The sequence below is a fragment of the Pogonomyrmex barbatus genome, unplaced genomic scaffold (genome assembly GCF_055798465.1).
Source record: "Pogonomyrmex barbatus isolate J1 unplaced genomic scaffold, ASM5579846v1 scaffold5, whole genome shotgun sequence".
Taxonomy (NCBI): Eukaryota; Metazoa; Arthropoda; class Insecta; order Hymenoptera; family Formicidae; genus Pogonomyrmex; species Pogonomyrmex barbatus.
This window is the reverse complement of record NW_028297149.1, coordinates 4,107,727-4,124,089: the sequence shown is the minus strand read 5'-3', so window position 1 is coordinate 4,124,089 and position 16,363 is coordinate 4,107,727. Positions and strand designations below refer to the sequence as shown.

Genomic DNA, 16,363 nt, shown 5'->3' with positions numbered 1-16,363 from the left:
CATTTTGTGCGAGAGAAAGTCAGAACCAAAAAAAAAAATGAATAAATAAGGAGATCGAGTGACAGAAAGAGAGCTAAGAGTTACGACACAGAAATCTCCAACTTGATCCGTAGATATACCAAAGATACCTGTGAGCCCAATGAAAAAAAAAAAATGTATAGAACATAACAAGATACGCGGTGATTGCAATCTTCCGTGATTTCTCCTCCGTCGCGAGTTCGCTGCGTTTTAAAGTTACAAGAGCGTACTCTTAAAACTCGAAGATGCGCTTCGCTTTGTCTCGATCGTGTCGGCAAAGCGAGACGCGATATTGGCGATGTAATGGGACAATGCGAAAAGTGCAACCACCGGGCAAAGGTAATATAATCAGGGTAAGATTCCACCAACCCGGCAAGCAAAAAGATATATATATCCACAATGCACATTTATTAAACATGATCTTACCGTTAATATAAAATCGTCGATTTACAGAGAGTATACAGGAGATAAAAAAAAAAGAGATTACACCGAGATGCCGCGTGTGATGTGCGTATGTGTGTGTACGTACGTATTGTACGCGCGCGCGTGTGTGTGTGGTGTGTGTGTGTGTGTGTGTGTGAGCGCGCGCGTGCACGCGCGCGAAAATGCATGGATAAACACGTGTATACAGCGTGCGTGTGTCCTACGTCTTCGGAAGAAAAAAAGAGAGAAGAGAAAGATATCCCGAAAAAGAAGACGCGTCGATGGAGATGAAAAAACGTGAAGATGGATTTTCTTTTTTCTTTTCTTTCAAGCTCGCGATCGATTGATTGTCGTTATACTATAACATCTTCACGCTCTCGACATACACTTGTGCTAGAACACGCCGAGATGCACCCCTACGGAAACGATGCGAAAGACGATCAACGTTTGATATAATAATTATCTCTGACAATATCCAATGCAATGGTCGATCCGAAACGCCGATCTGTCTTTCATATCGTCTCACCGTATCGTTATCTCTACGATATCAATTAATGCTATGTAAAACTGAGTCGGGAGATATAGCCCCGATAGTTTTAAGGAATGTCAAAGAGATGCACGCCCCGACCTATTAATCCCAGGACACCAATTCAAAACGGTGCGCTGAAGACTTCTACGTCTAATAAGTGCTTCTCATTTTGTCGCTTGCAAAATCATAATTAACATCCACGTTCACCTTTAGCGTCCCGGAATTAAGCGAACGTTCATTCATCGCGCAATATTGTACTCGATACTCGTTCCTTTCTTTTTCTTTTCTTTTTTTGTTTAACGGTCCTTAATTATCTTCTCAAATAATTATGTTATTAATGCCAAGAATCGGATCGAGAACATTCAGCGTGTAATAATAGGTACTTTATTGTAGCTGCTGCGATAGGACAGAACCGAAATTATACCAAAACACTTGTTACTTCCGGTTTTGTACGGTAATGCTATTGCATCGTACGGAAAGTAGCCGCGTAGAGTAATTATAAACTCAGGTATTTAAAAAAAGAGGGGCAAACAAAAAACTGTTATGAGATGGCTCGGGAGAAAGGAGTATATAAGATGCGGTTTTTTTCTTTTCTGGGCTGCGTTCAGAAATAACATCCAAGCGTATTCAGATAGTTTTATCCTTGTTTAACATTTTACAAACGACAAGGAATAAAAATGATACGTCCGTTGTTTCTGAATCTAGCCCTGAATGAAACGCAACCGGGAGACTATTACCGATTGTAATACAGAACAAAAAAAGAACAAAAAAAAAAAAGAAAAAAAAAAGATTGGATCCGTTATGCAATCGCTCGTGAAACATAGGTATTATATACGAGGAGGAAAGTTATCCTTCCACGAAACCACACGACATGCAAATCCGAATGGTTTCGCATACCCGTGGACATTAGGCTGCGAAATATTTATGATAGTACATCTTATGTTTGTATAACTATATCCCCATTATCTAATAACAGACATATATGTACGCATATACATATACGTAATATATGTATGTATAAAAAAAACGTGGCAAGAAGAAAGAGTGAAATTATCATAAACAACACTTCGATTCGCACGACGAAATCGAGATCGGCTTCGCCGAGAGACTTGCTCTCCTTTCCGCGCGTTTGTTACAAACAGTGGAAGCCCATTATCGTGGCAGTGCATGGAAGCAACTTACGAGAATAATATCGGCGAGACTTGTATCCTCCCGTTGAAGCCGACGCACAATTTCCATTGATACACCAAATCAATCTGTGTGTGATTTCACCAACTACATTATCACAAAGATATTAGGCCGTAAGCCAGCATTGAAAAAGAGAAAATACCGCCGACACCACAGTTAAATCACAAGCCGCGAGAGCTTACAGAGACATGTTTTAATTCCGCCTTCGCGTCCCGTAATCCGGATATACTCTCCAAAACCAAAATTCGATTATTAATGCATACTCGATATAGTAAAATATTATCCATTATATACGATATTAAATTAGTGCTGCATCACATCCTTTTATACGGTGTGTGATTATTGACTATATTATATTAAATGCAGTGGACGCTATATGTGTGTAAAAAGTGTGTGTGTGTGTGTGTGTGTGTGTGTGTTTGTGTGTGTGTGTGATTTTCCTCGCGTATAACAGAGCAAAACGGAACGTATAGCTGTGTACTTTGTTATGGGGATTGGTTCACATATTAACTTTCTAGTTTAAATCATAAAGCTTGCATGTTACAATCCTTGACAGAAAGATAGAGAAGAAAGAGATAGATTCGCGACGATACCGATTAAGGGCGGACTATTGTCCGTTCGCGAATAATTAGTAATGAAATTTTATTTACACATATACAGATTGTAACATACATGCGTAATAATAGTTGCCACGTATAAAAGAATCTATATGTTCGAATTAGAACTTTAGAATCTATAACATTGGATGGAATGTCCATTTTACACTTAAGACTAAAATATTTCTAGCAAAATATATAAATTTTTTATATATATAATATATATATAAAATATACATATAAACGTCTTTTATATATATATATATATATATATATTATATATATACATATATTATATATATATATATATATATATATATGTATACATACATAAACAAATATTTCTGATATTATCGATTCACAGGTTGCTTTCGAGACAATAAACGTTCTCGTAGTGCATGTTTTCACATTTATCATTTAGAGATGTTAAACATTAAAATCATCAGCAGTTATAGAAAAGAAATTCCTTAAATAACATCATCATTAAAATATAAAATAAAGCAAGCAATATGTTGAACGCTATAAAGTATATTATATTAACAAAATTTTACAATGATTGTATTTAAAAGGAAAAACGTTTTCAGAAAGATCAGACTTTAACATATTAATGTGAAAACATTTGTGATGAAAAATGCTTGGAGAATATTAATGTTAGTGTCTCAAATAACTCTTGGTTTTCGGTAAAATTCAGAAATAATCTGCATATATGCTATGATTACTTTGATACGCATTGTATATATGTATAAAAAAGAACGCGTATAGATCAGAGAATTCTGAAAGTTAGGCAAAGTGCTTTGTGTTCACATTGCATTAAATAAGGCACTTGAACGCTTGCGTGGAAGAACGTATTCTGTACGCGATTTTCTATAGGTACTCCATGAACACGCGATTATGAAAGAACATATGCGCACGCCGATTGGAATTTTACATATCGCTATCAGTATAACTAACATGCTTACCGAAATTAGACCTTGCTGCCTAAATGCATTAGCATAAGAAAAAATAAATCGATTTGCGAGTTAAGTACCATCGTGTAAGTGATGCCCGAATTTGTATCAAGCATTTCCAAATGTTAGGTACAGTTTATAAGTTGGACGAACGTTGTAAATGACGTTCTGCAAGACTTGTTTGGAATATGAAACGGAATGTCGTAAATATTCGCGAATAATTGTAAAACTTACTCGCTAAGAATGTACATAAATCTGTCAAAAGTAAGTCGTATTGTCGTAACGCGGCGATACCCGCGTAGCATGCGTACGTCCGCGCAAATAACAAATAATTTTTGTCATCTACTGGAGAAACCGAGGCAATCGTTTCCATTCTCCACACGTGGGATTTATCGAGGAAAAATAAAACGAAGCTAAAGATCGATACAACGATGACGCATCAAATCTGGGGATAAAACTGAGCTGGGTAGGGCAAACCGGGGGCCGCGGTTGGGGCTGGCGCGTGAAATGTTGTTGCCGGGGCATGCCAAGTTCGTTTCGTGGTGACGCTACCCGCCGTCGTATCGGCAGGAAAGGCGGCATCCCACGTTCGCTTCAGACCCATTATCGCAGTTGGATTCAAGGTCGATGCGGTAGGCATGATAGGCGTCAACAGCCCATGTGGCAGCGGCGCCCTCAGGATAGGGATACGGGGATGATGAGGAACATTGAAAAGCAAAAATGGTGTGGCCGCTGCAGCCGCCGCAGCTGCCGCCGCTGCTGCCGGGGTCGTTGGTTGCGCGTGGAGAGCCGCAGCGACAGCAGCTGCTGCGGCCGCCGGAGGTGCTACCGCGTAAGCGGGGATTTGAGCCGCTTGAGCTACCGGATTTGGACCTGGTAAAGCCAGAGACTTGCTCGTGGCAGCGGCAGCAGCGGCGGCGGCGGCAACTGCCGAGGTGGGTGAAGCGGGGGTTGTCGAGGTAGGAGACGGATTCGATGCCAAGGCCATCAGCCATAGATCCTGATTCCTGATAACCGCCTGGGCGGCTTGCGCTTGCGCCACCTGAGCCTGCGCCTGAACGGCCTGAGCGGCTTGGGCCTGTACCAGAGCATGAATGTCCCACAGGGGTGGCGGCGGCGGCGGCGGCTGCGCGGTCGGTACCGGCACCGGCACCGGTGCTGGCGCAGGATGTGTCAAAGTTGCGGGGGTCTGTGTAGTCAACGTACCAGGTGATAGTAGCGCCTTGGTTGATGGCGGTGTTACCGCACCTGTCAATACCAGATTCATATCGTCGCCGCTGCATTGAAATACCTCGATGTATCGCTGCTTCTTGCCATAGATCATGTATCGATGATGTCGTTGTGACGCGCATGCGTACGCGGACGCCTCACTGTCCATTTGAATAAATGCCTCACCGGATGGCTGACCCTGAGGAAACAATCAAAGAATGAAAGATTAAGAGAAAACATAAATAATCATTCGAGCATGAACGACATCTACCTGAGCATTATAAACCATATGAACGCCCTGATAAACGATATTTTTAGAATGTTCGCCCATAAACTCCAGAATATGTTCGACGAGCGCCTCATATGGCAATCCACGCAATCTAACGCAATCCTTTCGCGTACCGGATGTAATGATATGTTGAGGAAGCAGAGGTGGAAGTTGCGCGATAGGAGGTGGTGGTAATATCACTTGCTTTGGATCAGTCGCTCTATTCAGAACCTGTATATAACAAAATATATGATATATATAATGTGTAATGTATATGTATACAATATGTATACATATATAATGTATATAATGTAATCTATATATAACAAAATCACGTATCACAATAAAAATGCACGTTTCTTACTGTTATGACATTTCACTGAAATCACAGGAATCTACCTGTTGCACTTCCGCAGTTGTGCTTCGAAAAAGTTCAATGTAACGGCTGCCGATGCAGTCTCTGTGTTTGCTCAACGCTTTTACTGCATCTTCTTCCTTTGCGAACAATACGAATGCATCACCTGTTGCTCTGCCATCTGGTTTCTTTACAAATAGCACGCCATCCTCGCCATCCAACACTTGGCATGGTTTTTGTCCAGAATGAAAAAATTCCAGCTACGAGGAAATTACCATAATAGTGTATACAATAGAAAAATGATAAATGATATATAATCGAGAAACTCGTTATCATATATAGAATAACAAATAAGATCTTAGATTATTTAAACGATCATGTACCACTTGTTTAGCAACACAATCATATGGCAAGCCCCTCATTCTAACGATGACTTGAGCCCCGCGTGACAGAAAAGCGTGTGCCTCCCCGCTCGTACCACCAGCAACGCCAACAAAATCCTCCCCAGAGGCCTTGTAAACCTCTATGTATCGTGCACCCATGTGATGTTTATGCCGCTTCAGTGCCATGTCTCTATGCTCTTTATTAATAAACCGTACCAATGCCTCGCCGTTACGCCTTCCCATAGGACTTAAACAAAGAGCTACACCACCCCTAAAAAAGTTATTACACCAGTTGTTAGCATATATATATCGTACAGCGACGAATTCTTCTACTTGTAATTTGCAGTCATTAAAGTATTCATAAATATAACTTTTAACGATGTTCTACAAGAATTCTAATCTTCCAAATTATAGTTAGATTCGTGTAGCATATAAGATCCAAATAATGCTTGTCTATGCTTTACTTTGTACAATAGCTAACAAGCTAAAATAAAAAAGTATAAATAGCTATAAAATAGCTAAGAATATAAGTCCTTTCGTTTATCGTTATGTTACATAGGAGAAACCAAAATGGCAGAACCTGTGCATCTAAGTGCATCATAGGAAAAATATGACTATCTCAATTACCTGCTTCACACAGATCCATGTGGCTTGTGCATAAATATCAAAAGACAGTTAGAGGACAATTAATTTATTTGCTTTCAAAACTTCTGTTAGTTGTATATTTAATTTTGCTTTACGAATCTCCAAAATAACACTTACTTGGCGACATTCAGCCCACGAAAAAATTTGGCAATGTCCTGATCTGAAGATTGCCAGGGTAGACCGCGTGCTCTCACTACGCAATCATTATCCACTTCCTCGTCTTTAGAGCTGCAGATAAATTTATGTTTCGTTAGTTGATAATACAATCAAAGCAAATATACAAGCTAAGAGTATAAAGCTTGTAAACTCACCATATCCCAGGTTCCAGGACAATATTAATCACCTCTGGATTTTGAAAAACGTGACCTGAAAATCAACATACGATTACGTCACAAATACAATAATTTAACATATATTAAGAATTAAATATTAATAAACGCAGTCGAGAGTGACGCAGCGTATGCAAAGCGATCTCCCCTTCAGCCGCGTTACGTTACATACATTTTTCGCAATTAAAATGCAAAGCGAATAAATTCGAAATGTGGGAGAGAAAGGCAAGGAAGAACGATCAATGCGACAAATGCACTTCAGGAATCGGAAACGCGCACGCAGCGAGGATTTAACCTCGGAAATCGATAAGGTAAACATCTCTTACCGATCGATTTCAGAATTGAATCTCGCGAAAGAACGATCCTTCGAGTGACATTTCCTCGACGAACGTTCGTCGAAGCGTCGTCGCTTTGGAATGTAACGCGAGGCACGTCCTCGTCGTGGTAGACGCGCGGTGGATCGCGTACGACGCGTCGCGTGTAAACACCCACGACGTGCACACCACCGCAACCATCGACTACAAGACTACAAGATCGTCGTAGGCTCGCACACACGTTCGCTTCGTGCTAGCTGCACTTTCTGTACTCTTTTCTATTTTCTTCTTTCTCGTTCGTTTCTTTTCGTATGTCTGATTTGATATATGGAAATGTGAAAAATGAAATGCCTGGCGAAAATAAAAAAGTAGAGCGTAGGTTGAACGTAAGGGAAGAGTGACAAAAGTATGATGAGCAAACGTTCTAGGGAGCATAGATTGGAACAACGAGACGTAAAAGAAGCATAAAAGAAGCGTTTTAATGTTTCTTTTACATTTCATTGTTCCCATCTCTAGAAGGGGGTTTGCTTACATTTTTGCGTCACGCTTCCTTTGCATTCAATTTACGCTTCAATCTTTATTTTCGCCAAGGTGGCTTTTTATCGTTGAAAAACCTCAAGTCCTCGGACGAAACAAATCTTGAAATATTCTTAAAATTGAATAGATTTTATGAAGTTATACAATTTTTTATTTTCGGCAGAATATATCAATGAGAATTGTTTTGTAATTATTTTTCATTTGAGAGAGAGATGCGAAAAGCGTTAAAAGGAAAATATATAGCTGACTGAAATGCATTTCTAATTGAGAAATCGTCGAATATAATTCGTATGAGGAAAGAAATATTCTTAACTTTTTGTCTGCAATCATATTTTTATTCCTTTTATCTGCAATGTGGATCTTTTTTGCAATTCATTTTTTTTTACTGTTCTAAACTTTCAAAAAATCTGGAAAAATTCAAGATTTTCTCTTCAACATCTATTATATTATTATTAAATAGGTTTTTTTAATTCAAATGTTAAAATCTTTATTTATAATAGGAATCTCTTCGAAAAAATTATGAGTGAAATTTAGCTTGTATCAAAATTGCAAGTGAAGAGTTCAGATAATCGAATCAATTTTACATATTTTTTTGCTTTTTCGACAGAACGTCGGCAAAAGAATGGAATCCCTTAAGGAAAATTCTTGAATATGATGTAGATTAGCTGTAAATATATAAAAATTCGAAATATAATAAAACTCGAAAAACCGAAAAATCTGTTGTTTCGCAGCAATTTAAATAGAGTACGCTGATCAAAACTGACGAAGGAAGAAAAAAACGATCGGGTTTTAGCTCGCAAATCCGAGCCTCTGCCGGCGACAATGCACAATATCTTCTAAATTTGCGCTTATGCGTTTCCTTTTTGTAATCCTATATCCGCCGGTTAGTCTCCGATTTCTCATACCTGCACGAAACGATCATTCGATTCGCGGCCTCGGCGAAATGTGCGCCGTCGACAAGTAAAAATTCGTTTTGCGAAATACACACGTTAAATCGATCGGTGTTTTCTCGCTCATTCTTGTGACTTCGTATTATTTGAAATTCTCGTGAAGGAAGCGTCGCTCGAATTGAAAAATTACGATACGAATGAAGAAAGAAGAAATCAAGAATCACATTTTACAAATATTCTCCTGAATCGTCACGCGACGGATCCGTGATGAGTCCAACGAAAACTGATACTCCGTTCATATGGAAGATTTTTAAATACGGATTCAATCTGCCTTTAGTTAGCGTTACTATTAAACGCGTAGTGTTCCGCCAAGAGTAGGATAGATTGAAAGACAGGGTGGTATCACAAGTGCAACTCTCTTCCTTTTTCCTTTCTTTTCCTTTCCCTTACGAGCACAATAAACACGCGTTAACGCGTGTATATTAGTCGCAGCGAGGTAACTTTCCCTAGGTTGAGTGTCACTGTGATAAGAGATCCGCAACGCTGCTTAGAACATTGCGTGGCTTGACCTGTGCTCGCTCGGATGCGATATCAGGAAGGAAGAGAAAAGGAGAGCGTCAGAGAGAACAAGATCGATCAAGAACCAGCAAATTTCGAAATCTAGAAGAACAACTACTCGAGAGCTCGATATTTCGAGAAAATGCACGATATTTTCCGCGAAATCGAAGAAGGACACTCGAAGAGAGCGACTTCGACGAGAACGACTTAATCAGCGATACAATCACGACCTCCAAGGCCATCGTCGTTGTCGTTGTAAACATACTGCACATTATTTGGAGAAATGCGTATGGAAATGTTACACTGTGCGTGTGTGTACATGCGCACGTAGCTCGTGCAAAGGTCTTATCTCTCACGAGCGCAGAGTTAAAGAAAATGAGAGAGTTAGAGAGAAAGAAAAGAGAGAGAGAGAGAGAGAGAGAGAGAGAGAGAGAGAGAGAGAAAAGAAAAATATACGTACTGCCGAGTCTAAATATTTTGAGAACCAAAGATAGGGTCTCATCCGTTTCTTAATTTTCAGAAAATTTATGAAATTCGTAATCTCCAAGATTAGATAAACTGTATTGAACCTTTTTTTTGATCCAAGAAATACTTTGATACGCAGATATGTTTTTTTTAGCAGCATTCAGCATGACATAGATATGTGTATTAAAACACCAGATATGCTGCATTCTTGGTATTCATTAGCTTACCGTCCTTGATCATCCTCTGTATCACGCTGATCATGTCCTGTATTTCTTTCACGTGAAAATCATTCTCAGTATCAGGCGGCATTCCAAAATCTGATTTTTAATTGTCAAGGATTAATCTTTTAACAGTACAATCGGCTCTGATATTGTAATACAAACAACCAAAATTATTTGTCTGTACTTTCCATAAGAAAGACGAAATTTAAGCGACTTTAACTTCGAGTTCTTGCGATCCACGTATTAATTCGAATTAATTAAAACAGTAACTACATAAGATTTTTAGTTTTAGCTATCTTATGCCCTTCTTTTCTTATCGTTAATTAAAATACTATTATAAAATTTATTAAATTTAGTAATAAACGAGAAAATATGAATAATCAAGTAGTAGTAATTTTCGAAATGGGCGATCACGAAAGTTCAAGATTTCAACATTTTTTCTTTTTTTTTTTCTTTTCAGAGTACACGAAAACACAAAGATAAAAGTTTTAAAAGTTTCAGAATATAAAAAATAATAATTCGTGTAATTAGTATTTTGTATCTCTCATGCGGTTTCCTTTTTCGCGCGTGTGCAAACCCCTTGATTATAAATGACATCGATCGCCACTTTGCATGTGACCCTAGCGATTATACAAATCTTATATAACGATAATGGAAAAGAGAAAGAGAATATACAGAGTAATAGTATATACAAAACAAATTTTTTTATATTCGACTGACACAGATTTTCCGATATGCCAGTTCAAGACATCGAGTGCGTTAGGCAAACAACGATGGAAGAGACGATGGTAGAAAATACAGTTTGATAAACAATGTTAGATAGAGCAATGTTAAACGTGCATTATAAGGAGCGTTATATACTCTGTGGTTTACGAACTATAAGTGGACAGCCACTCCTGTAATGACCAGGTAATACGTACCACAGTACGGATCACGCAACTAACATCAAACGCCTACCTAATCAGAAATTAGGAAAGGAAGTAAGGAGAGAAACATAACGATATACGATATACAGATACGTGACGTTCGCTCGTCACTGGTCTGCTACCGATATCTTCATCGAAGAGTTGACCTTTAAACTGTATCCCGATAAGGCGGCATCGCCTTGTCGAGACTTTCTCAAGTCATCTGGTCGTTACTGATTGTAAAGTACGATGTTCGTTTCTCGCTGCTCATCTTTTCCTCGATCGCAAACGAATGATCTAAAAATACAACCTGCTCGACAAAAGAAGAAACTTGGAATAAAGTTCACGTTTTCGATATTTCTGAGAAAAAGAAAGATCTGAGAGAAAACGCGAGAAAGAATTCTTTGTGCACATAGATTCTCAAATGAATCATCATGATTTTTTTATTTGATCTGCTTCTATTTGAAAATGTAATAATTTCGCTACGCATTTCTGCCAAGAAATAACGATAGTATATAATATTAGATATCCAATTCGATATTAAAAAAGTGGAAATACATTGTAGAAATCGTGTAATCTTTTACGTTTTTCTAATTCTGTTTTTTTATTTTTTTAATTGCAAATATAAGAAAAAATGTTAATGAGTATTGCACATGCACTTAATAATATATTCATTCTTATCAGCGTCTTGGGAACTGACATGCCAAGTGACACTTTCGAAAGTCTTAACCGAAATGCGAGTAATGAGAGAGACGTCAATGATTTCGTTATATTAGAAATAGTTAAACAGAGATAAGAAAAAAAATATTAATCTGATAATATTACAAATTCATCATTTTTAAGAGCAGATATTTTTAGATGAATTTTAAATCGATGCTTAAATAACATTTATGTAACATTGAGAAATGTAAGGAGATGTAATGAGAAGATAACTAAATCTTTTACGATAAATTTCTTTTAACATAAATCTTCAATCGCACTCGCATGAATGAGTGTGTGTGCGTGTGTCGTGTGAGAAGTAGAAAATCAAAGTACAGCTAATCTTGAGCGTGGCTCGCATTCAACAGGTGAAGTCGGTGAGTCGATCGATATGCATACATGCATATTCGTACACATATGTCTCAAGCGGCGCAGGTGGTCTTGTTTTATTAGTGCCAGGTAGACACGACACGATGATGGATATAAAAGGAAGGCCGATACCACGTAGCCTTTCGACGAGGTTGGATTTGAGACAAATGCTCTCGTGTCAGGCGCTTGGGAGGATGAAACTTTTGCTACCTCGGACTTTGCGCAAAAGATCTCAACCTGACAATTCAAATCTTCGTTACAATCGAAGTATAAGCCAGGCCCACGTTGTCATAAAACAAGAGCGAGATGAGTCGAACGGAAGGAGACTGCGATTATTATTCACTTTTATTGGGATGCGAGTTTCAATATAAATTTTATCCGCGAGTAAAAAAGCGATATCGCGATATTCTTATCGAATCAAACGTCACTTTCATAAATAAATAAAAATCAAGATTGATTAATTTAGTTATTTGAGTCGTGGGATTAAAAGATCTCATATCGAGCTTGGAGCGCGATCGACAGATAACGGAATCTTATTTTTCAAATGATTCTGAATGCAATTAACGACCAGACGTTTCAGCTATCTCCCAGACCAGATGTTTCAGCTATCTCCCAGACAAGGCGGAGATAGATATGAAATAAAAAAACGTACCTGTCCGCTTCAACTCGAAGCATAATTTAAATGTATATGTCGAAGCCAAAAAAAGGAACTCGATACTCCACGTACGAAAAACAATGTTGAAACTGCTATGAATCTAGCCTTCCTCCCTTTTGATTTTTCCTCATCCAATTTATGGCAATTTGGACAATTCGTGGAATCAGCCAGAGACAGAGTCGGAGAAGATTCGTCACAATCGCGCTCGACTGCGGATGACAGCGGATAGGTGACGCGATACGTGCGCCCGTATTCCGTACGACCACGAAGACTACTTGCTACTGATTCCGTTTGGAACAACCGATGCTATCGTCGGAGATCGCGTCGAATGTCTCAGACATACTTCCGTCGCGCCGCCTGACGGCCACGCGTCGCGAAGGTCCCCGACCTGAAAACGAAATTTACAAATGGTATGACACGCAGGGATTTCTTCATCGGATATACCTATGCCGGTTGTTACACATCGCTCGAGTTTGACAACAAGACCGCAATATCGTTTCACAGCGAGCGGTTATCGGCGTACAACATCGGCGAGGACATGCACGTTGACATTTGCATACAATACCGTGTGAGATTTCTTAACTGATAGGCGTACTTTAAAGTATACCGACTGTCCCAAGAAAAATTTTGTTCTATCCTTTTTAGTTGATCTTCTTAAGATGTGCTCGAGACAAATAAAAAAATTTTTGGGAATCATTATCATAAGATAGTAACAAGTTAAGATAGCATAGTATCTAACTATCGATAAATTAAGTCATAATTTCTAGCTCTGATCTCCCCAAAATTAAAAGCAAGAAAATTCGGAGGAGAAAATCATGTTGAGATATTCGATGTGTGTTAATAAATTCCATTATTTACCTAACTAGTTAAATAATAAAATTTATTGACACATATATAGAATATTTTCATCATGATTTTTTCAATTTTCTTGCCTTAGTAAAGCATGCATTGGCAAAGCGATGTCAAAGATAATATTCGTATTATAAATAAAAGACAGAATAAAAAAGAAGAAATGAAAAATGCTTTCATAAATGCTTATATGTACATATAAAAAAGACACACTAAATAGAAAACATCTGCGATAAAATCAACAGATGAACGACAGCTTTTACAACCAGCGTGAAAGGATACATTGCAGCATTTCTTGCACTCCAAGAGTCGACAACTCGCCGTGAGACGAGTAGCACTCTACGAATTCCTTCCGGAGATCATAGAAATAGTTGTAATATTCCGGTAGTTCGATGTCCTTATTGCAAGCCTCCGGATGCAGGCATTGCCTCATCGGTGCTTGGCCGTCCACGACAAATCGCGGCTTAACGCCGGAAGTTACAGACATGGAGTTCCACCAAGTTTCAAACTTAAAATAAAAATAACATGTCGATATTAAATATGCAATTGAATTACATTGTAGTCAAGGAAAACATATATCGAAAAACCAACAATTATATATCAATTTTAAATACAAGTAAAAAATTAAAAAAATTGCAGTTAAATTGCAGCTTTTTAAAAAAAATTGCAATTAAAAATATTAAAATTCTTTTTTGTAAAAAGAAAATGTTTTGAGACTTTCCAAAATTCTGATAATATTTTATGTAACATCATTTTTTATGTAATATTTCAATAACATCTTGATTTATATTTTTATTATGAAATATCTTTCCTCGAAGAGTCATCCTTCAATCGAAGATTCATCTCTTTTTAAAAAATTTATATCTTTATTTCTCAATAAATAATTAAATAATAAATAGCGAATCTCGAGAAGTAGATTTCTATTTTTCGAACATTTCCAATAAACGGAATATAATAACTGGACAAACATTTCGAAAATTGAATGACATTCTTAATAAATATCCTGAATTCTTCTCGTTGATTATTGAAAAGGAGCACCTTTTCGATGGCTTGCTGCAGAGGAATTCCGTATTCCCGGAGGTTTCGTTCGGTCAAGGCTGGCGCGTGTGCCAACGCGGCCTCGCTGATGATCCCGCTACTTCCGGCAATCGCTGGGTTGTCGCTGCCGGTCCCGGGCGTGCAACTCTCCTCCATTACCATCGGTCGCACGATATACTGCTGCCTGCCCAGCACCTGCAAGAACGAGAACCCGTTCGTGAGCTGCGACGCCTGCAAAAACCTCAACGAGCAACGCTGTTGCTATGCGGCGCGTAAGACGTATCAATTATATTCTTCTTTGGCGCGGAAAGACGCAACTCAATTTTATCTAATATCGGACGTGCGAAACAAAGCCGAGACGAGCGTTTTCGCTTCCGTGCTTATCGAAGCGAGCGAGCCGCGGGACGGAAGCGGAAAAAAGAGAAAGAGAGGAGAAAGAAAGAGAGAGAGAGAGAGAGAGAGAGAGAGAAAGAGAGAGAGGATACGTTCGCGGGCCGTTCAGCCACGCTTCAAAATCGAAACACTCGCCTCGCGAAAGTAAATATTATGAAAAATGTATTGCGAAAGGATACAAATCGCGCAAATCGAGTGTACTGCGAATGTTGCATTAGTTTCATCTGTCCTAACATTCGCGAGCCAGATAAGATTCCACAGTAAAGGCACAGCATTATTTCTGTGAAGTGGCACGACGCGACGTGTGTCTTCTTTTGCACTGTTAGAATGAGATGTAATATTAAGGCCTGGTTGTCTCTCTGCAGCCATATTGAATTATGACGTCAGAGGCGAGAAATGACATGTAAAAAGTTTCTTGCGTCGTATAGCTTTGTCCTATACTTTTCCCTTAAAAACATGATATTTTCGTATTCTTAAAACTTGTAAAAAATACCAGAAAGTAAGATATCTGTCCAGTAAATCACGTAAAAGTGTAAAATAAATCTTGAAATAATCGTACACTGCTTAGCTATCAGAAATTACCAGATCTAGTTGTATGAAAAGTACGAGATAAAGCTATACGACGCAAGAATCTTTTTACATGTCATCTCTCGCCTCCGACGTCACACAACCCATATCGCGCCGCGAGAGAAGGCTTAAAGGTTGAAATTAATGGAGGAACTGTTCTAAAACTAAATTTTATTTAAGAATATATTACACCTATTTTTTTAATTTTTATATTTACAATAAAAAAATTATGGAAAACTTATAGATTATTTTAAATCGCATTTAAAAATAATACAAAAATAATACATATAATAATAATACAAATAATACAAAAAGATTTAGCGGCAATTTAAAACCTGAATCAAAAATTATTCAAATAAATAAGTAGAAGTGTGCTCTAATGGAAACGTAATTAAGAAATAATGATAAACATCTCAATTTTTTTATATAAATATTTTAAGTATTCATGATTATTTATGTAATGTTTCATTGCGATGCAGAGATTAGTTGTTTTGTAAATAAAAATTTTATTTTATTTATATCATTACTCGTTTAGTTTGCACTTTTAATAAAATTTAATTTTTATTTACAGAATAATCTAATCTCTGCAAACTTTACATAATTTACAGAAATTATCCTGAACCAATATTTAAAGTATTAGTTATATAACAAATTGAGATTTTTATCATTATTTTTTAATTATCTTTCTCTTAAATAGCCTATTTCTACTTTTAATTAAATTTAAATAATTTTTTATCCAAGTTCTAAATCTCTGCAAAACTTTTTATATTACTTTTAAATTAGAATAATTTATTTATTTAGAATAATTTATAATTTTTTAATTTTTTCACTGTAAATAAAAATAAGTGTGATATATTCTTAAGACGATAATGTATACTTGACAAGTATACTGAAACGAAAATATATTCTTTTTGAGTTTTTAATAAGAAGTCATTGCTAACGTAAGATAGATCTTCGCTCAAGTTTTGAGACGGAATTTTCATTAGAATAATAACCAATAATGCAACGTAAAA

The 16,363-nt window shown here is 37.5% G+C and overlaps 1 protein-coding gene across 1 annotated transcript in view; it reads right to left on the bottom strand.

The window, feature by feature from the left end:
* Positions 1-407: 407 nt before the first annotated feature.
* The window catches only part of LOC105431480 (RNA-binding protein fusilli), a 31,986-nt gene continuing 16,030 nt past the window's right edge, over positions 408-16,363 (bottom strand). Inside the window, exons 2-10 of the mRNA XM_089082100.1 lie at positions 14,391-14,585; positions 13,635-13,860; positions 9,882-9,971; positions 6,873-6,927; positions 6,679-6,789; positions 5,917-6,187; positions 5,578-5,793; positions 5,182-5,409; positions 408-5,109 (exon numbers count right to left, since the gene is read on the bottom strand). Of these exons, the coding sequence (XP_088938226.1) occupies positions 4,141-5,109; positions 5,182-5,409; positions 5,578-5,793; positions 5,917-6,187; positions 6,679-6,789; positions 6,873-6,927; positions 9,882-9,971; positions 13,635-13,860; positions 14,391-14,585 (2,361 nt within the window). The 3' untranslated portion in view covers positions 408-4,140. The remainder of the gene's footprint in view (positions 5,110-5,181; positions 5,410-5,577; positions 5,794-5,916; positions 6,188-6,678; positions 6,790-6,872; positions 6,928-9,881; positions 9,972-13,634; positions 13,861-14,390; positions 14,586-16,363) is intronic.